At 51.7% G+C, this 26,978-nt stretch overlaps 1 protein-coding gene across 7 annotated transcripts; it reads left to right on the top strand.

Moving 5' to 3' along the window:
* The first annotated feature begins 1,241 nt into the window (after nucleotides 1–1,241).
* Nucleotides 1,242–26,978, top strand: Sema4a (semaphorin 4A). 7 transcript variants are annotated; one of them, XM_029475474.1, is made up of 16 exons: nucleotides 6,976–7,095; nucleotides 7,194–7,306; nucleotides 7,536–7,703; nucleotides 9,651–9,811; nucleotides 10,714–10,776; nucleotides 11,010–11,108; nucleotides 11,349–11,454; nucleotides 12,160–12,276; nucleotides 12,687–12,811; nucleotides 12,953–13,125; nucleotides 14,668–14,818; nucleotides 22,111–22,291; nucleotides 24,385–24,503; nucleotides 24,604–24,761; nucleotides 25,048–25,145; nucleotides 25,676–26,974. In XM_029475474.1, exons 2-16 carry the CDS (start codon nucleotides 7,264–7,266, stop codon nucleotides 26,266–26,268), a joined length of 2,355 nt encoding a protein of 784 aa, XP_029331334.1. In that variant the 5' UTR covers nucleotides 6,976–7,095; nucleotides 7,194–7,263; the 3' UTR covers nucleotides 26,269–26,974. The 7 variants fall into 7 exon arrangements, with proteins under 7 accessions (XP_029331336.1, XP_029331337.1, XP_021014249.1 ...); XM_029475476.1 differs by lacking the exons at nucleotides 6,976–7,095; nucleotides 7,194–7,306 and adding an exon at nucleotides 1,242–1,272; XM_029475477.1 differs by lacking the exons at nucleotides 6,976–7,095; nucleotides 7,194–7,306 and adding an exon at nucleotides 3,283–3,397.

Genomic DNA, 26,978 nt, shown 5'->3' with positions numbered 1-26,978 from the left:
CCTTCTCTCTCTCTCCCTCCCCTCCCCTTCTCCCCTCTCCTTCTTTCTTTCTCAGTGATCTTAACCACTGAACATGTCTCCAGCCCCATTATCCTCCTTGTTTCCCTGGACAGGATGCCTCACTGGACCCAGAGCTCACTCACTGGGCTAGACTGGCTGGCCAGCAAGACCGAGGCATTTCCTGCCTCGACCTCGGAACTGGATGATAGGGGCTCACTACTGCTATACCTGACTTTTTCACATGACTGATTGGGAATCGAACCCAGGTCCTTGAGCTTGCATGGTGATTGCTTTCCCGCCTGAGCCAGCTTCCCAGCCTTTTCTTTTTGAGACAAGGTCTCCTGTAGCCCAGTCTGGCCTTGAACATCCAGTTTGTGTGTATGTGTGTGTGTGTATTTTGTTTTGTTTATTTGTTTTGAGACAGGGCCTCACCAGACAACTCTGGCTGGCCTGGAACTCACTATGTAGACCAGGCTAGCCTCAAACACACAAAGATCTGCCTGTGTCCGCTGGAACTAAAGGTCTGAGCTCCCACATATTATTGCCTTGAACTTCTAATCTTTCAGATTCCACATCCCAAGCTGGGGTTATACTTCCTTTCCTTGTCACAACATTGATGGCCATCAGAAGTAGGAAGGGAGGGTGTCCAGGGCCCCCCCCCCTCTCTCTCTCTCTCTCTCTCTCTCTCTCTGCCTCTCCAGAGCCTGATGACAGAGAAAAGAAGTTTTGTGGGGATCACCGAGAAGAGTCCCTCTGCCTGTCCAGACCGACTATGGGGGGTGCCCCTACCCCCAACACACACAGCTCCGTCTCAGGCCTTTTCACTTCTTGGGCTTGTTCTCCACACCTCGTTCCAGTCAGTGCCAGTTGGCACTCCTTCCTAGAGACTGAGGTCGCACGAGTATGGGGGAGGGGAGGTAGTGGGCAAGAGCCCAAGGGGAACAAGGGCCAGGACGTGGGAGTTGGTGGTCAGAGCTGGGTAGCCAACAAGGTAGTCCTCATGGAGTGAGGAACAGAACAGGCAGGGAAGTCTGGGGACTTTTGGGAAGGTGGGTGGGGTCTCACAGGGCTGCTTTCCTCTACATTCACCTCTTAAGCTGCCCCTGGCTAATTCTCTCTGGTCTCTTTAAGAGCTGCCTGGGAACTGGGGCAATGGAGGGGGCTGGCAGGCCCTCTCCCCCACCATGCCTGCCCTTGCTCGCTCCGCCCCTGCCTGGTACAGACTCTGCTGGAATTCTCGGACGCCTGGGTTAGGGGTCTGTACTGCTGGGGGTAAGGTGTGAAAGTGGTGGGCAAGGGACTCGTGATCCCCAGGGGTGGCATGGGAGTGGGATGCCAGGACACGGAGTGTGCGATTGCCTGCTTCAGGACATCATAGTGTGTGTGTCTGTGTGTGTGGCCTCTGCCAGGGCATGGGGGGCAGGGCATTCCCAAGAATGATTCTTCAGTCAGTTTGCCTGGGTCTCTTCACCTCCCTCCCAGTCAAATTTCCCCCAGAGACCTTCCTTTGCTAAACTCCATCAGCTGCTCACTGCCCTTCCCACAATGAACAGTACTGGCTACCCCTCCTCCCCACAGCTGGAGAAACTGAGGCAAGCAGGGGAAACGGAAGGCATTCATCGCAGCAGAGGCAATGGCTCTTTTCTCTTCCTGTGAGAGTTGGGAACAAGAGAGTTTGGTGTCAGGTCACTCAACGGGTCCCTTTCCAACCACAGCTACTCCAGAACTAAAATCCCTCTTCTTGTGTTTGGATAACTTAGCTCCAGCGTACAGCTGGGAGGAAACGGACGACATGGAGCCCAAGAGACGTAGGCACCCCTTTCCTTGGATCACTGTGGCAGACAGTCCCTTCCGAGCCTTCCACAGACGGGGCTCACCTACTCTGGGAATGAGGGTGATAGTGTCTCAGAGGCAAGGACCTCGATGGGGGTGGGTTCTGCTCCAACCTTGCTTTTTCCTCAAGTGCCTGAGAGAACCCAGCGAGGGGACAGAAACCCCAGACCTAGAAGCAGGGTGGTGAGAGTGGAAGTTCAGCAACAGGAGCACGCAGGTGGCCCTGCTGAGTCTGCTTCCTGAGAGTGCCAGCACATGGCGTGTCCTCTTCATCCCACCCTGGAAGGAAATGCTTACCCCATCTCAGCCTAGACTCAAAAGGGAACCGGGATTGGCCTGCGAAGCCCGCTGCCCTGCCTGGCCCCTCCAGGGCACTCACTTCCTTTTTCCTAAAAATACTACGAACTCTGCAGAGGAGCCAGGCAGCTCGCCATGGCCTGAAGAGTGAGCCCTCCTTTGACTTATGGAAGTCAGAGAGAGCAAGGGTCCAACCTGGGATCACACAGCAAGTTATAGATCGCCAGGTTGGTACCCAGAAACCCTGTTTCTTAGGACCATGGTGTCCAGTGGGCAATCCTGAACCCCTAGAAAGCCAACCTTTAGAGTTGGTCTTTCTCAGTTCCTCCCTGTCTTAAAGAAAGGCCCTGTGGGGACAGAAGGAGTTCTGATGTCAGGGTAAATCAAGAGCAGGCAGCTTTTAAAACTTCCCCCAAACCTCTGCTTACCTCTGTTGTTTCCCAAACAAGAAAGAATCCAGGTCACGGTTGTTTCTAATCTCCTGTTCCTATTTACTGGTAGGCTTTGGGGAAGTTCTTTCTGAAGTCTGCCTCCTGTCTGCCTCTTACATCCCAGTTTTTGTTTTTATTTTTGTTTTTTCCTTCGAGTTGGTCTCAAGGGGTATTGCTGAGGGGTTTCTGGAGACACCACTTTCTTAGAAAGGTGGTTTAGGAAGGGAATGCCAGACCCGAACCTGTGAAGAGTAGCCCCTCCCCCAGGGGTCAGGCTATTAATGAAGATGGTTTCCTAAGCATCTTGGTGGAGACCCCTGCATACATGTATTTATGTTTGTATACATCCTCATTGGTAAACTCCCGTTGTAGGTGGTTGGCTAGCATCCAGGTACTTCTTCCTTATGCATTTGCAGTACTTAGGAAAGCCAGAGATAAAGAGAAACTGGCCATAAAAGGGCTCGCCTCACTGGTCTCCTATACCTGATATCTGCACACTGGTGCCCGCCTGAGGGTGGGCAAAGGAGCAGAGCAGGCACCCAGGGGTTGGAGTATCCCCCACCCCTTGCCACATCTGGGGTCCTGCCTCCACAAATGAGAATCCAGGAGCCACAGAAGTGGGGCACAGTGGGACAGGAGAGGAGGAGGAAGAATATGGGGAGATTCTAGTCCCTCCCACTTAGAGATGCGGTCGCCATGGTGACTAAGGACCAGTGAGGTGGGATGGGGTTGAAGATGGGGGTGGGAGGGTGGCGGGAAGGAGGCACTCGGAGACCGGAAAGCCAAGTGCCTGGCATTCCAGGGGGAGGGAAGCACAGCGGAATCCCGAGCTCCAGGTAAGAAGCAGGGAAGCCGCTGCCGACAGACAGTGCGGAACAGAGGGGCGGGCCATTGTCTGGCGCTGACTCTGCCCTGAGGAGGGGCAAGACAGAGAAGTCAGACCATTGTGTGTAATGCTCAACGCAGATTTCCAGCACTAGCCAGACTGAGAGAGGGAGCCCAAGAGGCACTGGGTAAGGGGTTAGGTTGATGGAGTGTGTGTGTAAATATGTGTGTGTGTGTGTGTATGGTGGTAAGAATTCTGGAGACCTGCAGGGACAGGAAAAGGTATGGGGGGTGCTAGGGACACAGACTGGGGGCATCTTAGTGACCCCCCTCCCCTGCCCCACAGTAGGCATTCAAATCCATATAAGTTGATTTGACTGGCTACAATCATAAAAAGGGGGCAGGGTCATGGGTTGAAAGGGGAGCTGGAAACGGTTGTTTCCCAAGACCCTGCTCTCCTAAGGGTTGCCCCAAAGGCTAGCAAGAGGAGGAGGCTGGGGACACTGGACATGCCAGGTCTCTGATGAAGCTAGGGGTGGCTTCAGTGCTGACATTCTTCCTCTGAAGAACCCGTGCAAGCTGGGGCAAGGGGTCGGGTGAGGACCTGACCCTCCACAGTCCATCCCTCCTCACCCCCCACCCCGCTCTCCACCTCTACTTTTGATGATCAAGTCCCACAGGAAGGGGCTACTCTTCTCTGTGGTTTCGGGGTTAGGGGAGGACTTGGGGGGACTGGAATCTGACAGAAGAGCTAAGTCTGATGCTGTGATTTCCTGGAGCTAACATGGTCCTGGGGTTTCCCCAGGCTGAGCTCCAGGGCTTACAGGAGAATTGGCTTGGGAGAGCAGGGGCAGGGAAGATGGCATTTTTTTTCCTCTATAGTAGTGACTCCCAACCTTCCTAATACTGTGACCCTTTGATACAGTTTCTCACATGGTGGTGACCCCAACCATAAAATTATTTTCATTGCTACTTCATACCTGTGATTTTGCTACTGTTATGCTTGGCATTGTTAATGTGTGTGTGTTTCTGATAGTCTTAGGTGACCCCTATGAGAGGGTCATTTGAACCTTTCTCTGCCCACCCACCCACACCCTATAAAGGGGGTCGCACCCCACAGGGTAAGAACCACTGTTTTCCTGCTGCCCTTCCTGCCTTGGATGCTTTCAGCCACTGGCCCTGCTTCCCTCGTTTGTGTAGTGAGGGAGGGTGTATGGCTTGCCAGCTCTGAGTGTCCTGGAAGCAGAGCCTGCTTACACCCTTTGTGGGGCTCAGTGTGAATGAAAACGTGGTCCTCTTTTTAAAAAATGATTAAGGCTTTCTCGAGGCAAGCAACAGCAGGAGGGAATACCCAGCATGGCCTCTTCTGAAGGCAGGACCCTGCATGAGTGACAGGTGAGGCTCAGGGGTGTGAGAGATGAGACAGCTGGTGGGGCCATGTCCCTTTCTCCCCCTGCCTCTCTTGAAAGGCACTATGAGAGAGTGGGTGGCACCCCAGGACCGGAAGCACCTAGGCTGAAGTTGACATCAGATGGCCTCTCTTTGGGGAGATTTCTGTTTCTTCTGAGTGAGGAGTCACCCTGTGATTGGTTCCTGGCTAGAGGAGAGAGAGCCCCTGCTCCTCCCACCCTGATGCCTGCCTACTCCCTCTGTTGAGCAGTTCTGAGCTGAGCTAATGCACTAGGGCAGGAGATGGGACTGAATAAGCCAGCCATGTAGGGAGAGCTTCCGAATTAGACAGGTCTGAGGTATAGACGGACGGACGTCAGGCTGTCCAGTCACCCCTGCTGCACTTCTGTTCTCTGTGCAAGAAGACTGTAGTGGAGCCTGCATGCTGAAGTTGGGAAGCCTGAAGCCCCAAGTGTGAGCTTCTCACATTGTCCGAGGGTCTGGGAGAGCACTTGGTCTCGTGAGGAGGCCCAGGGACAGGGAGAGAGTAGAGAAGGATGGCATTGGAGCTGCTCCTCTGGTTCCCCGGTCACAGCTCCTCCCTGTGACCCAGATAGGCCAATCTGTCTCCAAAGAGAGGCCCTGGGGTGGTGGCTTCCCAAGCCTGATCTAGAGGTCAAGGAGACTCAGAAGTTTATGTCAGCACAGGGAGATTGGCAGAGTCCTCACAGTGAGCGGAGAGCTTGGGGGGGGGCGGGGGGAGGAGAGGGTCTTAGCAAGCTTTGACAGATGAAGCCATCAGGAGGGTCTGTGTGAGCCCAGCTCCTGGGCCACACCGGAGAAAGGAAGCAGAGGCGAAAGCATGAAGCGAAGGCCAAGCAGGCTCTACCGAGGAATGCTTTCTGTCTAGGAGCTGTAGCTGGAAGGGTGGAGGACAGCCTACAGTGGGGACCATCCTGGCAGAGGATGGTGTTTACAGTGAAGACAGGGTATGTCCTGGAGGTAGACCAGCCTTGGGTCACTGTGCTCTTTAACCTGAAGTCAGCTGACCTGGGAGAGTGGGCAGCAGCCCAACCACTCTTTATTGGCCTAGGAGCCCTTGGTTACTCATTAACCCTGCATTACGAGGTCTTCCTGGAACCTTTGGGGAGGAGGAACCAGCCACCATGCCAGCTGGGTGCCTCAGCTCCAAAGCATATCCCAAGAAGCATGCGCTCAAATGGGGAATCTCTCCAATTTCCCACTGAGACGTCAAATTACTAGGGCTTCCTCAGCAAAGTCATAGGAAAAAAAAAAAAAAAACTAATACAAATGTAGGATTTTTATTTTTATTTTTTTATTTTTTATTTTTTTGAGACGGGGTTTCTCTGTGTAGCCCTGGATGACCTGGAGCACACTCTGTAGACCAGGCTGGCCTCGAACTCAGAGATCTGCCTGCCTCTGCCTTCTGAGTGCTGGGATTAAAGGTATGCCCCGCCATCATGCCCAGCTTTAAATGTGTTATCTTTCAAGAATGTGATTCCACTGGGTGTGGGAGGTCAGGAGGTCTCAGTATGTGGCAGTGGGGGAGCCCCACAATGGGGTCAGAGAGAGAAGGAATGGGAGAGAGACGGTGTCATACTGAGCTCTCTTGAGCAAGAGGAGTCTGCAGCTTGGGCTGGTTAGACTGGAAGTGATGTACGGGAGAAACAAGGGCATCACTGAACTGGCCTAAAAGGAACTCTTAATTTCTGGATAGACTAAGGAGGGAGGGAGGTGTGTCTCCTGCAAGGCCTTCAAGCCTCACCCCCACTCCCCCCCTCCACCAGTCTCCCCGCCCTGATCCACCAACTTCCGCCCAAGCCAGCCAGGATCTGTCACAACTCGAGGTAGAAATTCTGGTTTCCCTGGCCTGAAACCCACACTGGCTCTGGCAGGATGGGTGCCTGGAGGGCCGCGCGCCCGTTCCAGCCAGGCTGAGCCCGCTTGCCTTGCCTGGACCCCCTTCTTTGCCTCGGATGGCACCCTGATTCAGGGTTTGAACACAGGACTTCTCAGTGTGGCTGGCTCAAGGGTATGTGAGATGAGGTGGGGCGGGGGAGGGGTGTGAACCTGCATTTAGTGGTCATGGGGGAGGCTGATTGCTGAGCTCTGGGGAGGCAGACAGGGGGGCTGGAGAAGTTGAGAGTCTGCCAAGGACTCCTGCCCAGGCCACTCCCAGGAAATACAGAGGGCAGCCCTGCCACAGTGGTAGATAAACTGACACGCCCCTATCCCTAAGAAGAAGGCTAGATGGGCCCCGATTAAGCAAGAGTCAGAGCCCCTTGGGGCTGAGGAGAGGGTAGGCTGTCTGCCTGGGTTGGGGTGAGTAGCGGGTATAAGGTGTCACAGCACAGCTGAGTGACAGGCCAGCCTGGGGAATCTACCTTTTGCATACAGGAACTAGTTCCCTAGAAGCCCTTTGCCCAGGGCCAGAGATGATCAGAGCTCTGGAGCACGGGGCCAGGAGATGCTGAGGGGGCAAAGTGGAAAGGAATTTTCCTGTGAGCCAGGTGAGAAATGGCAAGGTAGTTTTTTTAATGGTTAGGCGACACAGCACAGCGTGGGCCACAGCAGCACCCTATGCAGAGGGCAGCGGGAAGCACCTTCGAGGCTGGGGATGGATGGAAGTGAGACTCCGAGGGCCCTTCCAGAGAGGAACTTCTGCCCCCGGGGCTCTCCTATTGGCCCTCGGGAAGGGTGTGGTAAGCATGGCTAACCCGAAAGTGCCTGTTTCCTCAGAACCATCTGGTGACCGTCTCCAGCTGACCATGGCCCTACCATCCCTGGGCCAGGACTCATGGAGTCTCCTGGGTGTTTTTTTCTTCCAACTCTTCCTGCTGCCATCACTGCCACCTGCTTCTGGGACTAATGGTCAGGGGCCCATGCCCAGAGTCAAATACCATGCTGGTAAGTGTCTGGTACCTGGGAGGTATGGATGGCACTGTAGAGATGAAGGGGCTGAGGAAGGAGAAAGGTGTGCCAGAGGGGACAAAATGGCACGGAGAAACAGAGATGCCAGGGAGCCTGGGAGGGGCTGGGAGAAGGAGAGGCCACCTGAGGCACAAGTTGATCTGTAAGAGAAGGAAGGGTCATTGTGACCCTTCTCTGCCAACTCAGTGGTTTTTCTTTCCCTCAAATGTCACAGTCACTAAGCAAGGAGCCTTAAACTCCTGACTGCTTTTACAGTACCAGGACCCGGAAAGCTAAAGCTCGCTCTAGATTGTCTGAGGAGCTGGAGGGCCCAAGCCAACTGCAGAGGTCATACCAGGCCAGATCCTGTCCAGGAGACTGGGCGTCAGAAGGGATCCTAGCAGCTCACCCAGCCTCAGTGGTTTCTTGAGGAGGCTGAGGAGGCTGTTGGGTTACTAACACCTTTAGTTCCAGGAAATGCCCCAGGGGAAGTGCCACACACACACACACACACACACACACACACACACAAGTAAGGCTCTTCTGTTCACGGATGTAGCTTAGCATCCTTCTGAGGCAAAATGGTAAAGGAGATGTAGCAGTTGGTGGATAGAGGCATCTCTGGGTGGGATGGGAGTGCAGGTACAAACAAGCCTGCGTTTCAAGGGGAATTACAATGAGCTCTCTTCAGAGTTCAGGAGAAGCCAATCTATGCAGTATCTTTTCCATTTTGTCTTTGGATTCCTCTTGGTTCCCAGACTTCCTGAGGCCAAAAGAGTAACATAACAACCAGATTGTCCTCTGACTAAAGCAAAAGTCCCAATGTGCTCACTAGAGACTTATCTGAAGTGCTCCTTCCTCCTCGCTGATGTGCCAGTGTGTCAGGAACCCACACAATCACGTGTGTGTATGTGCACACATGCCACCACCAAGATAGGTAGTGAACATGCCCTACAACATATCCAGACTGTCCAGGTGGCACCCAGGAATGCCCACACTGATGGGGCTCAGAAACCGAGAGGAAGCAGTCTTTTCTGCTGTAGTGGGCATTGTTGGTGATGGGCAATTGCTATCGCAGAGTGAAGGGAGGAGACAGAGGAAGCAGGGGTGGCAGGGATCTGTAACTACGACAAATCTTGAGGCAGATAACAGCTATCTCCGTTGTCTGTGGCTGAGAAGCCCTCCTGTGTCTACCTGTTAGCTCTTTCCTCTCCCATCCTGCCTTTCTGCATCCCTCCAGGCCTGAGACTGCATCTTCTTCTTTTTTTTTTTTTTAATTTTTTATTAGGTATTTTCCTCATTTCCAATGCTATCCCAAAAGTCCCCCATACCCACCCACCCCCCACTCCCCTACCCACCCACTCCCCCTTTTTGGCCCTGGCATTCCCCTGTACTGGGGCATATAAAGTTTGCATGTCCAATGGGCCTCTCTTTGCAGTGATGGCCGACTAGGCCATCTTTTGATACATATGCAGCTAGAGTCAAGAGCTCCGGGGTACTGGTTAGTTCATCATATTGTTCCACCTATAGGGTTGCAGTTCCCTTTAGCTTCTTGGGTACTTTTTCTAGCTCCTCCTTTGGGGGCCCTGTGATCCATCCAATAGCTGACTGTGAGCATCCACTTCTGTGTTTGCTAGGCCCCGGCATAGTCTCACAAGAGATTGCATCTTCTAACCTCACTTCATATTCTGTCTGTGTCTTGAGCAGGTTCTCCCCTCCAACACCCCCAACAGTACCCAAACTACCACTACCCTGTCTTTGGCACTTTTCTCTTCTGAGAACTCAATCCACAAAGTTCAGATGCCCTGCTGTTGGAGGGTGAAGGAAATGGGGGGGGGTGCTGCCAGTGAAGGGGGGCAGCTGCTGAGGCCTTCCACCCCTCCCCCACCTTTGCCTCAGGGGTCAGCTCCTCCTCATCCTCTCCTTGTCATTGCCTCCCAACAGGAGACGGGCACAGGGCCCTCAGCTTCTTCCAACAAAAAGGCCTCCGAGACTTTGACACGCTGCTCCTGAGTGACAATGGCAACACTCTCTATGTGGGGGCTCGAGAAGCCATCCTGGCCTTGAATATCCAGAACCCAGGAATCCCAAGGCTGAGGAACATGGTGAGGAGGCCAGGGGCCAGAGTCCAAGACAGCAGCTTCCCTGGACCAGTTCTGCTTCCATATGAACAGCCGCCACCTGCCACTCTGAGTCAGCACTGACAGCAGGGACTGCTGTGGTCTCACAGTAACCCCAGCCACTCAAATGGCTGATATGGAAATCACTGGCATAGGAGATTTAAAACATTGACTCAAATCAGTCAGTGACTCAAATAATTTGATGTGCACCTACGAGAGAGAGAGAGAGAGAGAGAGAGAGAGAGAGAGAGAGAGAGAGATCCCTGATTCTTGTGCTATCCTCTCCCTAATGGCAACGATGTTTAAGAGAGGGGGTGGGGGAGGAAGAAGGCACATCTCATGGATCCTTCTCAGTGTGTGGTCTCTTGATCTCCTGAACATGCAGGGTATAGGTAAAATTCCAGAATCGTGGACCAGGAGCGTCTTTCAGTGGCAGAATAATATTTCATCTAGAGTGCTGGAAAGCCTAAGTCTGATATCTGCACCTCCTCTGCAGCTTCTTTAAGGGGTTGACAGGCTCCCCCCAGGAAATGTGTGGTTTATAACCACTGCTGTGAATGCCAGGCACTTACACATGCATTCTGGCTGTAACCACTAACAGGTTATGAAATGGAGCCAGCGTGCACAGTCAGTTGGTGGCCAAGCCTAAATTTGAACTCAGATCTGTCTTGTTCTACCCCAGAGCCACGTCCCGATGAATCCTAATACTATGCAAGTTATAGTCCTGATCAAATTGGCATATGACTGCCTACCAGAACGTCACTAAGAGCTTACTGGTGGCTTTACATCAGAGCTGGGGTGTGCGGGGCACAGGAGGTGGTGGTGGCTTACAGAAAAACCAAAGAGCTCCTTTCCTTTCATCTACCCCTTTCAACTCTCCACTTTAGATACCCTGGCCAGCCAGTGAGAGAAAAAAGACCGAATGTGCCTTTAAGAAGAAGAGCAATGAGGTAAACGCAGGTGGGGGCAGAGGGTGGGCGACAGAACCCTGGTGACAGAGACCATCCCTGGTGACCACAGGGGTGGGCCCAGGAGGGCCTGTTCCTGTGATTATCCAGTGGGTCATGTTCTGTCAAGTTTCTTGATCTCAACCCTCCTCTCCACTGGGGATGGGGGAGCATCCTCTAAGATCCCAGGAGACGGGCAATCGGCCTGACAGCCTGATTTCTTTGCTTCTCTGTAGACACAGTGTTTCAACTTCATTCGAGTCCTGGTCTCTTACAATGCCACTCACCTCTATGCCTGTGGGACCTTTGCCTTCAGCCCTGCCTGTACCTTCATTGTGAGTTGTCAGACCCCCATCACCCCCACTTGCTCACAGCCCTCCCCCTCCTGACACCTCTCTTCACACCCATCCCAGCCTGTCCTCCGTAGCTTTGGGAATCTCTGGTCCCTGCGGATCCTCGTAAGATTCCCAGCCCCAGACCAATTTCCCTCTCTGTCCCTTTTACTTCCTCATGCTCCTCATCTCTCAGACGTGCGACCCTGGCATTCTGGGCTCCCAGCCTCTTCCCCCCTCTAGGAACTCCAAGATTCCCTCCTGTTGCCCATCTTGATAGACAAGGTCATGGACGGGAAGGGCCAAAGCCCCTTCGATCCTGTTCACAAGCACACAGCTGTCTTGGTCGGTGAGTGTGGGGCTTTCCTGGCCCTCTTGAAACTTGCCTTTCCTAACAACTCTGGGGAAAATGAGATATGATGGTTTTCCAAAGAAAGGGACGAATCAAATCAGGAGCCTCCAGGAGCGGGATCGGAGGGAGAACAGACAGCCTAGCCACTACCCCTTCTGAAACTGTCCCCAAAGGGGTGCAAGCAAATGCATGTAGGTAGATACAAGGCCGAATGGCCTAGCAAGGCACCAGGTGAGCCCTGAGGTTCAGCCACTTGTTTAACCAGCCTGCATGGGGGATGACTCTCCCGAATGACCTACACATGGAGCTGAGGCGGCTACAACAAAGAAGTCCTGTGCCTCTGCCTAGACACACATCACAGACCTCCCACCCTGGTTTCCTACAGGAGGTGGCTATTGCCTTTTGAGCAGACTTAAAAGATAAGCAGGGGCCCAGGGTTTGTGAGCACAAGACAGTGATTTCTCTGGGATTGGTGTTTGAGGAAGGACCAGGAACGGGCTGGCAAGAGCTCAATACAGAAGACTACATAGGTCATTGCCTGTGGGCAGAGGGATCTAAGAAGGGTGTCGGGTGTGTGTGGGGGGCAGTATGAGCTCTGCTTTGGGGTTCTGTAAGAGGGGACAGGATAGAAGGAAGGTGTGTCTGAGGAGGGCAGGCAGCTGTCCCCTGATACTTGCTTTTCCCCACTTTCCCTGGTCTTAGATGGGATGCTTTATTCTGGCACCATGAACAACTTCCTGGGCAGCGAGCCCATCCTGATGCGGACACTGGGATCCCAGCCTGTTCTCAAGACTGACATCTTCCTACGCTGGCTGCACGGTAAAAAGCCCCTGACTCCCAGTCAACACAAGTTTGGGCCCCTTTCCTGACGCTAGGTTTGGAATTTGTTTTCATTCACGCATCTCTCTTTTGAAAAAAAAAAAAAAAAAAGAATTAAAGCACTCCAGCTGGCTGGTGTGGTCCATACCACCCAACATTCGGGAGGCAGAGGCAGCATCAGGTGGGTCTCTGTAAAGGGAGGCCAGCCTGGTTTACACAGTGAGTTTCCGGCCAGTCAGAGCTATAGTAAGATCCTGTCTCAAAAAGGAAAAAGTACATATATGTCTCAACAGGCCATGGGATGGGAAACAACCTCTGCCCTGGCCCTCGGGATCCACCCTACAGAGTCTCCAAGCATCTTGAGTGTCTGGATGCTCAGTCCCCTGAGCCTATCTGTTCTGTCCCTGCAGCGGATGCCTCCTTCGTGGCAGCCATTCCATCCACCCAGGTCGTCTATTTCTTCTTTGAGGAGACAGCCAGCGAGTTTGACTTCTTTGAGGAGCTGTACATATCCAGGGTGGCTCAAGTCTGCAAGGTCTGCCCCCATCCCCCAAGCCGCACCCCCAACGCCCCCCTCCCCAGGAGGGCTGGCCGCTTGGAAACCAATGGGAATGGGGATGAGGTGGGTTGGGCGGGTTCACTCGCAACAAGGCCTTGACTCCATCCGTTCCCCTAGAACGACGTGGGCGGTGAAAAGCTGCTGCAGAAGAAGTGGACCACCTTCCTCAAAGCCCAGTTGCTCTGCGCTCAGCCAGGGCAGCTGCCATTCAACATCATCCGCCACGCGGTCCTGCTGCCCGCCGATTCTCCCTCTGTTTCCCGCATCTACGCAGTCTTTACCTCCCAGTGGTGAGCAGCAAGGCAGGGAAAAGGAGGGCTGCGTCCCAGGGAGGCGGGAGCGGATAGAGCCTACTTTACATTCCGTGCTTTGCATAGGAAGGAATCTGAGCATCACCAGACCCCCGGAACCGGACTGTCTCTCATGTGTAGGGAAGAAACAAAGCTCAGAGACTAGCTTCATTCTGCCTGGAAGGAAGCTTACAGGAGGCAGACACTAAAAATCAGCAAAATACCCAGCATCACGCTGCATGCCGTGTTCTCAGCACTCGGGAGGTGGAGGCAAGAGGCTAAGGAACTGGAGGCCAGTCTGGGCTACACAGAGAGAGCTTGTCTCAAACAAAATAAAACATTGATAAAACAAAGACGTGGTGATGAGGAAGGAAGTACAGGAGTTCAAGGACTAATGCCTCAAAAATAAACAAGGGCTGGGGATGTAGCTCAGTTGGTAGAGCACTTGCCTAGCATGCACTGAGCCCTGGGTTGGATCCCAGCACCACCTAAGTCAGGGATGGTGGTAGATGGGAAGAAGAGACAGGAGGCCATCTTCTGCTCCATACTGAGGATAGCCTCAGCTACTGGGGACTGTCTTAAGACAAACAAACAAAACCAATTCACTAGGCTAGGAAATGGAAGTAAAAGAAAAGACCAGAAAGGCAGGACAAGGGTCTGTAGCGCTCAAATGCTATTGTAAAACTAAACATGGGCTGATGAGATGGCTCAGCTGTTCAGAGCACTGATGGCTCTTGCAGAGGTCCTGAGTTCAATTCAATACCCACATGGTGGCTGACAACCATCTGTAATGGAATCTGATGTCCTCTTCTGATGTGTTTGAGGACAGCTACATATACTGTACATATAGTGCATATAGTGTACTTATATACATAAAATAAATAATTAAAAACAAAAGAAAAAGAAAAAAGTAAAACTAGACACAAATTTAGCACTAGCTTCCTAATGGCCATAGGTTATCGCTAGGAGCGAGAAAACAGGAAGGACTTGCTCAGAGAACAAGAAAGGTCCAAAGGTCCCACAGCCACAGTCTGGCATCACAGTGTTTAGACACCTGCCAACCATGTATCAGGAAGCGAAGGTTTCTGGTGTGCAGGGTCTATCATCAGTGAGATGCAGAACTGGGAACCCAGTCAGTGTGTCTAGGAGACTATGAGAAGACGTACTAGTTCGCCACAGACCAGCAGAAGAGACAACCGTGGCTCATTCTCTGAGGACCACGAAGCCGGTTCTACCACTCTTCCTGTGGGCACAGCCCAGCCTGGGCAGGACAGGCAGGGGCCACCCCAGGGCCTACCTATGCCCCAATTAATCCTCATTAGGAGCAATCATATTTCAGATCCTGCGATGGGCTTCCAGACAGGCCTTAGGCCAGGGTCAGGGAACTCTGTGGGGCTGTCAGGTCCTTATCACCATCAGCAAGGAAAAAATAAACCTCCAGAGGTTGGCCTGGCTCCTACCCTCCAGGCCGGCTGGGATTCCACTGGGGCTGGAGAGGCAGCCAAGGGAACCACAGTGACTGTCTTCTCTGGCTGTCTTCAGGCAGGTTGGCGGGACCAGGAGCTCAGCAGTCTGTGCCTTCTCTCTCACGGACATTGAGCGAGTCTTTAAAGGGAAGTACAAGGAGCTGAACAAGGAGACCTCCCGCTGGACCACTTACCGGGGCTCAGAGGTCAGCCCGAGGCCAGGCAGTGTGAGTACCACCCATTCCTCCCAGCACCATCATGGCAGGGTAAAGGTCCACACACCCCACCCAGCTGCTCATATGCCACAGATGTCTGATAATACCCTACATCCAGAATGATTGCCAGGACCACCTCTTTCCCAGTGCTGAGCACCAAATCCCTGGCTTTATCACCAAAGAATTAAGAGCACATGGGCCAGGCGCCACAAGTATAGTTTTGGGCATCTTCATCACCATTTCAGTTATTTTCAGGCAGGACCTCATGTAACTCAGGCTGGCCTTGAACTTCTGGCTACCCAGTCTCCACCTCCCAAATGCTTGAATTTCAGGCATGTGTTACCATGTCCAGCTTTTCACCTGCACGTTTTCCAGTAACCTTTTATTATTATTATTTTGTAATCTGAATTATCTGTACACATAATTGAAATGAATCAAATGGCTGAGCACAATGGAGGCCGTCTGTAATCCCAGCAGTCAGGAGGATGCAGGGGTAGGGAATTCAGTGCACATTCAAGGCAACCTCAGAGACACCTACAGGACAGGTGCTGAAGCCCCATTCCCATCCAAGGCTGGCCTCAAACTCACCTCCTGCCTCTGTCCCGAGGGTGGGATCACAGGTGTGTGCTGCCTCTCCCCGGCTCTTGGCTCTCGCTGGCATATCTCTGTCCAAACTCATGCTCACTGCCACAACATCGGTAGCTTGAAGTCAGTTTCAAAGGCAGTATGCATCTCAGAAATTAGCAAATTCTGCAAATCAGCCTTCCCTTCCCTCCCTTCCCCCATGTTCTATTTCTAACCCATGTGAGCATTAAAAGGTGGCTTTTCCCCTGAGTTCTGGAATCAAACCCAGGACCTCACATCTGCCCCAGCAAGTGCTCTAACACCAAGCCACAGTCTCCACCCCTAGGGATTTTTCAGCTATCATTTTTATTTATGTTTATTGTCTGTGAATGTGTGTGGGTGCACGGGTAAAGGTGAGCGGACAATTTTGGGGAGTTGGCTCCCTTCTACCATCGTCCAATTGCCTCTAGAGCCATCTCCCCAGCCCCTGTCACTGTCACTCTAATTTAGGCAGGATTACTATAGATGACTCACTCACGGCTGAGCGAGGTAGTAAGCCATGATAACCTTTCCTTCTTATAGACCTTCTGTTTACCTGGGGTGAGTTGTTAGCCTGGTCTGTTTTTTGCTTGCTTTTTCTAAGTTCTTATATTCATTCAACTTCTTCCCTGATCTCCTGGAGTTAGACCATTGGCTCCTTAAGCAGTTTCACTTTCTAAGAAAGCCTCAGATAGGCTGCAGCCCAGATGGCTGACCTCTGCGTCCATCCGTCAGGCCACAGTTTCCCTTCCTCCTCTTCTTGGAGTGTCCCTTGGCCACTCTCCAACAGCGTAGCTTCTGTTTCTGGCACACATTCCGCCGTGGCTTCATCTTTCTTTCCTTTTCTATCTTCCTCCCTTCCTTCTCTCTTTTGAGACAGGACTCCTGTAGCTCATGGTGGCCCTGAACTCGATGGAGTTGAGGGTAACCCCAGTTTCCGATCCTCCTGCCTCCGTCATGAGTACCAGAAGTGTAAGCACGTACCATCGTGCCTAGTGCCCATGGTGTTGAGGGTTGCACCTTGAGCTTCCTGCATGCGGGCAGGCATTCTACTAACAGAGCTGTTCCCAGCATCTGCTTCACCTTAAACTACCTCATTTTAGTACAGGCTGTCCTCTATAGAGGCCTGAGAAAATAAAGACATAGGCAGGTAAAGTTTTGGAGATGTTGAAAGCAGAAGCCCCCTTTATTTCACTCTTACTGTTGATGGTTTGGCTAGGGATATGTCGTTAAGGAGCTGAAACCATTTCCTGCAAACTTTGCAAGGCTGACTCTGTTACCTGTTTTGGAGATTTCCCAAGCTGTCTGGAGACCTAACCTTTTGGATATAACTTGTTTTCCCTCACTGGACTCTTTTAATATTTAAATCACGTAGTTCTTTGATTGTTTTGTTAGGGAGAGAGGGCCAGCTGTCAGCAGGAAGCTGACATTCCCAGCTATAAAGCAGCAAGCTGACAATCCCAGCAACCACATGGTGGCTTACAACCATCTATCATGAGATCTGACGCCGCTCTACCTGCCGAGCCACCTGGTCAGTCCTCGTGCTGAATTGGGTGCCCAGTGGACCACATTAGCCTGGACATTTCGTTTATTTTCTTGGCTTTTCAGAGCTTTTCTCGTGCTCTGTGTCTTAGTCACTGTTCTATTGCTGTGAGGAGACACCGTGGCCAAGGCAGCTTATAAAAGAAAGCATTTAATTGGCAGCTGGCTACAGCTTCAGAGTGTGAGTTCATGGTTGGAAGCGTGGCAGCAGGCAGGCACAGGGCTGGTACAGTGGTTGAGAGCTTTATATCTGATCTATAGGCAGGAGGTAAAGAGACCTGGGCCTGGCGTGGGCTTTTGAAACCTCAAAGGCCACCTCAAGTGACACACCTCCTCCATCTAGCCACACCTCCTAATCCTAAACCGTTCAACAGTGTAGGGCAAGGGGAGCCAAGCATTCAGAGGAGCCTGTGGGAGCCTTTCTCCTTTAGGTCTCCCCCACACAGGTAGAGCTTGGTGGTAGAGCACTAACCCAGCCTCCACATGGCCTTGGGTTCCATCCCCAAAACTTCAGAACAGAAAAGTCTGCTTGAACTGTTTGTCCCTGTTTTTCATTCGACAAATATTTATTTTACACGTGCTACTGTGTGATGCTACAGTAGACTGTGGGATGCAGGAGCGATTGAGTCAGAACGCAAGCCTCCCCATTCTGGAACTTACTCTTGAAAAAGACGGACTTCCTTTTATTTCACATGTATGAGTGCTTTGCCTGCATGTATGTTTGTGTAGCATGTGTGTGCTTGGGGCTTGAGGAGGTCAGAAATAGGCATTGGGTCCCCTGGAACTGGAGTTGTAGATACTGTGAGCCACCGTGTGGGTGCTGGGCACTGAACTCAGATCCTCTGCAAGATCAGCTAAGTATTCTTCACTGCTGAGCCAGCTGTCCTATTTTAATTTATTCTTTTGAAAGAGGCTTTGCTGTGTAACTTAGCCTGGCTTCAAAATTGTAATTCTCTTGCCTCTCTCTTTCAAGTGCTGTGAGGACAGACATGTGTTCCTGCTCACAGCTCAGAACATCTAAGATACTGTAAAGCTGTACTTCTCAACCTAGGGGTCTCAACCCCGGTGTGGGGGAGGGGTCAAATGACCCTTACACAGGGCCCACAAAAGGTGATTGGGAAACACAGGTCTTTATGATTCATAACAGTAGCAAAACCACAGTTATTAAGTAGCAATGAATAATTTTATGGTTGGGGGTCACCACAACTGAGGAACATGTATTAAAGAGCATTAGGGAGGTTAAGAACCACTGTTATAAAGCTAGAGAGATGGCTCATTGGTTAAGAGCACTGACTGCTCTTCCAAAGGTCCTGAGTTCAAATCCCAGCAACCACATGGTGGCTTACAACCATCTATCATGAGATCTGACGCCCTCTTCTGGTGTATCTAAAATACAGCTACAGTATACTTACATATAACAATAAATAAATCTTAAAAAAAAAAAAAAAGAACCACTGTCATAAAGGGGTTTTTTGCTGTGTGTACATATACACATATTTGTATGTATATGTGTGTATATATATGTGTGTACATGTATATATGTATGTATATATGTGTACATGTATATATACGTGTATGTGTGCATGTGTATATTGTGTGTATGTACTTGTGTATGTATGTGTACATGTATATATGTGAATGCATGTGTGTATGTGTGTACATGTGTGTGCATATATGTATTGTGTGTATTACTTATGTATGTGTGCATGTATATATACATGTGTACATGTGTGTGCATGTATGTGTCCATGTGCATGCATATGTGTATTACATGCATGTGTGCACATGTGTGTATGTGCATGCATGTGTACATGCATGTTATAGGCCAGAGGTTGATGCTCTGTTTCTTCCTCATGTGTTTCCCCATCTTTTACTCTCTTTCTTTTTATTCCATTGCCCTGGCTGGCCTGGAACTCATTATGTAGATCAGGTTGACCTTCATTTCACAGAGATCTACCTGCCTCTGCCTCCCATGTGCTGGGTCCACAATGCCCAGCTTTGCATCTTGTTTTTTGAGAACATGTCTCACTGAACCTAGAGTTTGTTGATTGACTAGACCAGCTGGCCAGAAAGCCCTAAAGAGCCTCTCCTTTCCACGCCCCAGCACTGGGGGGTGCAGGCACACATGCACTTGGCTTTTATGGGCCTGCTGGGAACCCAAACACAGGTCCTTATGTGTATACACTTCCCCAGCCTCTTCACACACTTCCCCAGCCTCCCCATACACTTCCCCAGCCTTTCCACACACTTCCTCAGCCTCCCCACACACTTCCCAAGCCTCCCCATACACCACAGCCTCCTCACACATTTTTCCAGCCTCCCCATACACCACAGCCTCCTCACACATTTCCCCAGCCTCCCCATACACCANCCAGCCTCCCCATACACCACAGCCTCCTCACACATTTCCCCAGCCTCCCCATACACCACAGCCTCCTCACACATTTTTCCAGCCTCCCCATACACTTTCCCAACCTCCCCACCTCTTCCCCTTCCCCCCCCACCCCCAGACAGGGTTTCTCTGTGTAGCCCTGGCTGTCCTGGACTCACACTATAGACCAGAGATCTGCCTGTCTCTTTGTCTCCTAAGCACTGGGATTAAAGTGTGTGCTGACACCATCTAGCTACCCAGTTCCCAAATTTTAAAAATATGGTCTGTTTACTTCAGTCAAGATCCAAATAAGATCTACAGATTGTGATAGAGTGTTCTATTAAGTGTCTTGTAATTTATATTTTATTTTCCTTATAGATGTATTTCTATAGCCAGGCTCTTTATTTTTGTTTATGTGTATGTATATGTACCTGTTTCTGGGTGTGCCACGTGTGAGAAGTAGCCTGCAGAGGCCAGAAGAGGGTATCCTCAGTCCCCGGGAGCTGGAGTTATAGTGAGCCATGCAGCATTGGTGTTGGGAGCCAAGCTCTGGTTCTGCAGAACAGCAGCAAACATTCTCAATCCATGAGCCCCGCCCTTGCTCCAGCACTCTTTGTTGTTCACTTTACTTCCTTGTCCTACAGAGTTGTGCAGTGTCCTACAGTGTCCAGTGCTGTTCTGCAGTGTAGTTTACCTAGAGAGGGCGTGTGCCTGTGTGTGTGTGCCTGTGTGTATGTTTGCATGTCTGTGTGTGTGTGTCTGTGTGTGTGCATGTATGTGTGTTTCTGTGTGTGTGTGTGTGTGTGTGTGTGTGTGTGTGTGTGCGTGCATGTGTTTATGTCACAGAGTCTCAGATAGCCCACACTGTTCTGGGACTCTCATCTTAGCTAAGGACGACGACCTTGAATTCCTGATCCTCTTGCTTGTGCTTCCTAGGTGCTGGGTTTACAAGCTTGAGTCACCATGCCGGGTCACTGTTCTTATAAATGCGCACTTGTTAGATTAGAGACTTGGTCAGAGTCGGTCGGATTTGAAGGTGAGCTGGCTGCTTTACTGAGGTCGGCTACGCCTCCCGTGGGATGTGTGGTACCTGCCTGTTCTCTTCATGTAAGGGCTCCTCTTAGTTCAGGAACAAGATAGCTCCCTCTCCCTCTCAGGAAGACGGGAAGAGGATGAGATATTCTCTGACATTTTCTTCTCTTTGAATTGAATTGTTCTTGTTTCCTCTTTGGTGTTTTTTGTTTGTTTGCTTGCTTGCTTTTTCCTCTCCTTCCCTCTTTCCCCCCTCACCTCTTTTTTCTCTCTAGTTATAAATAAATAAATCGGGGCCTAGAAAGATGTCTCAGTTCTGGGGGATCCAACACCTTCTCTGGCCTTCCTAGGCATCAGGCATGCACACAGTACAATAGGAAAAACACCCATATACATAAAGATAAAGTTAAAAAAAAAGTGTGGGAAACCCTGGCTCGAAAAAACAAAACAAAACAAAAAACCCAAACAAACAAAAAGAAAAGTGTGGGAGAAGAGGAGTGTAGAGTCAGGTCTCTATTATATAGCCCTGGCTGTCCTGGAACTTGTTCTGTAGACCAGGCTGGCCTCAAACTCACAATCTGTCTTCCCAGTCTTGGGATTAAAGGCGTGTGCCACCACACGTGGCTTCCTCTTAGGTCTGTGTTTCTTTTCTTTCTGAGTGGTTCAGCTTGTCTTGTTTGCAGTTTCACCCACAAATCTGGTGGTCCTTGGCTCTGTGCTTACCCACATAGAATGTGGTGGCTCACTCCTGGAATTCCAGTACTCAGGAGACTCAGGCAGACTGAGAGTTCAAGGCTGGCCTGGGCTATACACCAAGGCCATGACTGGAATTTTTAAGTGTTTGAGAGGCTGGAGAGGTGTCTCAGTGGTTTTGAGTGCTTAATGTTTTTTGCAAAGGACCTGAAGTTGGTTCCCAGCATCCCTGTCAGGTAGTGCCAGGGGATGGTATACCTCTGGCCTCCACAGGTACCTGCCCTCACTCACACATATACACAGAGACAAAGTAATAAGTGAAATAGTTAAAAATATTTTTTAAAAATTTCCATAGGAAGAGGCAAAAAAAAAAAATAGGCACATGCATTCATTGCTGGCACAAAAATGGGATTATAGATGTCCCCTCACTTTACAGAAATTTGTGGCTCTGAGATGAAGTAATTTGTGTAACCTCACTACACAGCTTGTAGGTGACCGTTGGGACTGGCCTCAGGAGATGCTCGTGGGAAGGAAGGACAATTAATTAAATCTTGAGCAAAGACTCTCACCAGTTGTCAGGGCCTTGAAGGAACAGCCGGTCTAACACCCTCGGGTATGAGTGAAAGAAAGAGGGCTCAGAATGGAGAAGGAACTCCCCCAAGTCACGCAGCAAGTTCACGCAAAACAGCAACACCGCCCGTTTCTGTCACACCTCCGTCTTGTCACCCACTGCCTCGCCAGGGATCACAGACATAGTAAAGCAGGGTGCTTGACTGAAGGAGCATTCCCGTGCTTCGTGCTGGCATTGATGCAGGCACTGAAGAACAGGGCAGAGAAAACAGCTGACCTAGTCCGCAGGGCATGCTGGCCCCGCCCCGCGCCGGCCCCGCCCCTCCCCGCTCTGGCTACTTTTCATGAATTAGGCATTTTCAACCTCACAGAGAGCCTAGGAGCTCTGGGTCTGAGTGTTCTCACCATCTGAGGAAAGAGGGCAGAGGAGGATGGGAGAGGGAGGGGTGCACCCACTCAGGAGCTGACACACTCTACTTCCCTCCTCCTCCAGTGCTCCATGGGCCCCTCCTCTGACAAAGCCTTGACCTTCATGAAGGACCATTTTCTGATGGATGAGCACGTGGTAGGAACACCCCTGCTGGTGAAGTCTGGCGTGGAGTACACACGGCTTGCCGTGGAGTCAGCTCGGGGCCTTGATGGGAGCAGCCATGTGGTCATGTACCTGGGTACCTGTGAGTATAGGCTTCCAGAATATACCTGGGATGACCTGAGCAGGGGCGCAAACCCAGGCTGAGGCAGGAAGCCTTTGAGTCCATCCCCGTGTTCAGCTCATAATTTAGCAGAGAGTTAGTGTGTGAGCCCCCTGCTGGACTCAGGAGGCGCAGTGCAATGGCAAGACAATCTGGTCTCTAGCCTTTCTGAGCTTTCAGTTGGCTGGGGAATATAGACCCCAGTCTATATTCCAGTCTTAGAAAGCGCTGTCCACCTTCTGGGAGGAGCCATATCAGAGGCAGGAGGAGAGGGTGGGAAGGAAAGCGGGACTGAAGGGGTCATCAAGGGTGACCTGGAGAAGGGTAGAAGCCATACCTTCCCAGCCCCCCACTTTCATGCAGCCCATGCTGGATTCCAGCTTACTATGTAGTTAACACCGACCCTCAACTTCGGATCTACCTGCCTCTAACTCCCAAGTGTTTGGATAGATTAAGACCCTGTTCTAGAAAAGAGAAGAAAAGAAGAGAAGAGAAAAGAAGAGGGGGGAAAAAAGAGCATGGCATGGTGGTGCATGCTTTTAGTTCCCGCACTTGGGAGGTAGAGGCAGGCAGATCTCTGTTAAGTACTGGGCCAGCCTAGTCTACTTAGTGAGTGTCAGGCCAGCCAAGGGCTACATAGTGAGACCAGACTCAAAAATAAAAGAATTTACAACGTTGGCAGCTAGCCTGAGTAGCAGAATGAGACCCTATCGCTAAGCAAGGCAGACCCACCCTCCCTTGTCCCAGCCCTGGGCAGGATCCCCTCGATCTGCATCCCCACCTCCAGGATCCCCTCGATCTGCTCCACTTGACTTTCTAATTTACAGCTAATGCGCTGTGCAGTTTTCTCATTCACAACAGTTATGGTCTGCCTCCACCCACTCCACAAGCCTGGGAATTTTTGTCTCTGTTTTTCCTACTGTATGCTCAGCACAGGCACAGCAGAGACAATGAATGAGCCCAGTGTCTTCCTCCCAGGAAAGTGCATGCCCTCGGTTGGCTGGCAATGGAGCACACTCCCCAGCCAACTGTTCCTCTTCTGGAATGACTGTTAGACCCATCCCTCTCTCCTGAGCCCACCCTCATTCTTAGCTCATGACCCTGGTCCTCCTGCTTCCTAGAGGACACATAGGTGTTTGGATAGGAGCTCCAGCCTCTCCCAGCCCAGCCTTCTTTTCCCTTCTCAGCTTGATCTGCCAAGGGTCTCCTGTCTTGCCATCTTTGAACCACCCTGCCCTCTGTATCGTTAGTCTTTCCTGTTTATTGAGAAACAGTGGGGCTGAGGACACACCCTGGCAGCCAGAGTGCTTGTCTGCAGTTCCTAAAGCCCTGAGTTCAATCCCCACCACCTCATAAAACCAGACTTGAGGCATGGTGGCGTATGTTCATAATTTTCCTACCTCAGATTTCTGTGTTCTAGGAAGTTGAAACCATTAAAAGGGTGGTCAGGAGCAGGGTTTGGTGTGGCAGGATAGTAATCCTAGTGACTTGGGAGGCTGAGCCAGGAAAAGTGCATGTTCGTCCAGCCTGGGCTTCTAAGACCCTGTCTCAAGTAAAAAGAAGGCTGGGAATGTAGTTCAGGATCCTAGCTTGTGAGAGGCCCTGGATTTAACCCTTCCTTTTCCCCCTCATACTAGAAAAAAGACACAGATGACTCAGTTGTAGGGACGTGAATTGAGATGCTCAGAACACACGTAAAAGCTGGGTGCTGCCCTGGGTACCTGCAAATCCAGCAGTGGGGGTGGGGCAGTCGGGATTCCTGGTGCTTATTGACTACGAAGCCAATCTAGGTCACGGGGAGCTCCAAGTTCAGTGGGGGATCCTGTCTCAGCAATACAGTGGGGTGTGACTGAGTAAAACACATAGCCTGACTTATGTCCTCCACATGCATGTGTGCATGCATGTCTGACACATATGTAACAGCACACACAAGGAAAGGAAGATTGCCATGAGAGCCTCCCCATTCCCTGGGCCATGGAGGGACTGAGTGGCCTGCGTACCCTGTGGCCATCTTGCTAAGGAGGAATGTGAGGGCAGTGACAGGAAGAAGTTCTACCTTGTCTCTGTCTCTGCAGCCACGGGGTCCCTGCACAAGGCTGTGGTGCCTCAGGACAGCAGCGCTTATCTCGTGGAGGAGATCCAGCTGAGCCCTGACTCTGAGCCTGTTCGAAACCTGCAGCTGGCCCCCGCCCAGGTGAGAAGGGACCTGAACAGAACACAGTCCTCTTGTGGAGAGCAGCTGGGGAGCCCGGGCAGGGTGCTAGGGCTCCTGACACCCTCCATCTCTTTGCCAGGGTGCAGTGTTTGCAGGCTTCTCCGGAGGCATCTGGAGAGTTCCCAGGGCCAATTGCAGTGTCTATGAGAGCTGTGTGGACTGTGTGCTTGCCAGGGACCCTCACTGTGCCTGGGACCCTGAATCAAGACTCTGCAGCCTTCTGTCTGGCTCTACCAAGTGAGTGCTGACCCTGAATGGCGACTGAAGACAGTCTGCTTAGATTTTCCTTCTCCAGCTTCTGTTACTGTTCCCCCCTACCCCCCCCAAAGGGCACCAACACTCTCACTCCCAGATTCCAGCCCTCTGGGTCTGGGTCCCACAGGTGACCTTCCTCAGGGCAGCTTTGAAGCTGCCCTTGCTTTCTTCTACCCGGTCTTCCTCTCTTCTTCCCTTTAATCTGCCAGCCCCCTGCCCGGCTCTGGTCTGTTTTTAAGAGCTGAGTTTGCTTGCTTTGTCTTCTCAGGCCTTGGAAGCAGGACATGGAACGCGGCAACCCGGAGTGGGTATGCACCCGTGGCCCCATGGCCAGGAGCCCCCGGCGTCAGAGCCCCCCTCAACTAAGTGAGTGTGGGACTGGAGAAGGTAACCAGGCACTTGGGGAACTTCAGGCAGGACTGACTTTTCTGCCCCATAGCTTCTGTAGCACCTGCCTAGGCTGCAACCTAGATTCCCGAGTCACGATGTGAAGTGGACTGTGGACAGGAAAGGCCTGCTGAGCTGGAGGGCACACTAGGGTTCAGGTTGAGGTCAATGTAGCCTTGGTGTCTGAGTTGGAGTTATTAATGCAGCTCGGAACAGGACGGATCTTGGCTGATCTTAGAAGCTAAGGGTTGACCTGGCTAGAAATTATACAGAGTAAAGACTGAGGGCTAGTTTGGAGTTTAGGCTGGAGACAGAAGAGGGTTGAGACTTGAGCTTTGGAGTTGAACTGGAATCCAAAGACAGATGGGCATGGTGGTCCATAGCAGGAATCCCAGACACCAGGATTACTAACCTGGGCTACAGAGTGAGACAGATGTAAGTAAGGCTCGCTCTCCCACCTTCCTTTCTCCCTCCCCACTGAACATGTCCACCTCTTTGCTCTTCTCCAGTTAAAGAAGTCCTGACAGTCCCCAACTCCATCCTGGAGCTGCCCTGCCCCCACCTGTCAGCACTGGCCTCTTACCACTGGAGTCACGGCCGAACCAAAATCCCAGAAGCCTCTGCTACTGTCTACAATGGCTCCCTCTTGCTGCTGCCACAGGATGGCGTTGGGGGCCTCTACCAGTGTGTGGCGACTGAGAACGGCTACTCATACCCTGTGGTCTCCTATTGGGTAGACAGCCAGGACCAGCCCCTGGCGCTGGATCCTGAGCTGGCGGGCGTTCCCCGCGAGCGTGTGCAGGTCCCGCTGACCAGGGTCGGAGGCGGAGCTTCCATGGCTGCCCAGCGGTCCTATTGGCCCCATTTTCTCATCGTTACCGTCCTCCTGGCTATCGTGCTCCTGGGAGTGCTCACTCTCCTCCTCGCTTCCCCACTGGGGGCGCTGCGGGCTCGGGGTAAGGTTCAGGGCTGTGGGATGCTGCCCCCCAGGGAAAAGGCTCCGCTGAGCAGGGACCAGCACCTCCAGCCCTCCAAAGACCACAGGACCTCTGCCAGTGATGTAGATGCCGACAACAACCATCTGGGCGCCGAAGTGGCTTAAACGGGGACACAGATCCGCAGCTGAGCAGAGCAAGCCACTGGCCTTGTTGACTATGCCAGGCACAGTGCCACTCTGACCAGGGTAGGAGGCTCTCCTGCTAACGTGTGTCACCTACAGCACCCAGTAGGTCCTCCCCTGTGGGACTCTCTTCTGCAAGCACATTGGGCTGTCTCCATACCTGTACTTGTCCTGTGACAGGAAGAGCCAGACAGGTTTCTTTGATTTTGATTGACCCCAAGAGCCCTCCTGTAAAAAATGTGCTCCAGGAGACCATGAAAGGTGTGGCTGTCTGGGGTTCTGTGGTGACAAACCTAAGCATCAGAGCAAGCTGGGGCTATTCCTGCAAACTCCATCCTGAAAGCTGTCACTCTGGAAGCAGCTGCTGCTTTGAACACCAGCCCACCCTCCTTCCCGGGTCTCCAAGAGTCTCTCTGGAGTTGGCCCCTTGTGTTTCCTTTACCAGTCATGCCATACTGTTTGGGAAGTCATCTCTGAAGTCTAACCACCTTCCTTCTTGCTTCAGTTTGGACAGATTGTTATTATTGTCTCTGCCCTGGCTAGAATGGGGGGCATAATCTGAGCCTTGTTCCCTTGTCCAGTGTGGCTGACCCTTGACCTCTTCCTTCCTCCTCCCTTTGTTTTGGGATTCAGAAAACTGCTTGTCACAGACAATTTATTTTTTATTAAAAAATATATAAGCTTTAAAGAAA

The sequence above is a fragment of the Mus caroli genome, chromosome 3, assembly GCF_900094665.2.
Source record: "Mus caroli chromosome 3, CAROLI_EIJ_v1.1, whole genome shotgun sequence".
In the NCBI taxonomy this organism is placed as follows: Eukaryota; Metazoa; Chordata; class Mammalia; order Rodentia; family Muridae; genus Mus; species Mus caroli.
The sequence above is the reverse complement of the archived record's forward strand: the minus strand, read 5'-3'. Positions and strand labels throughout refer to the sequence as shown.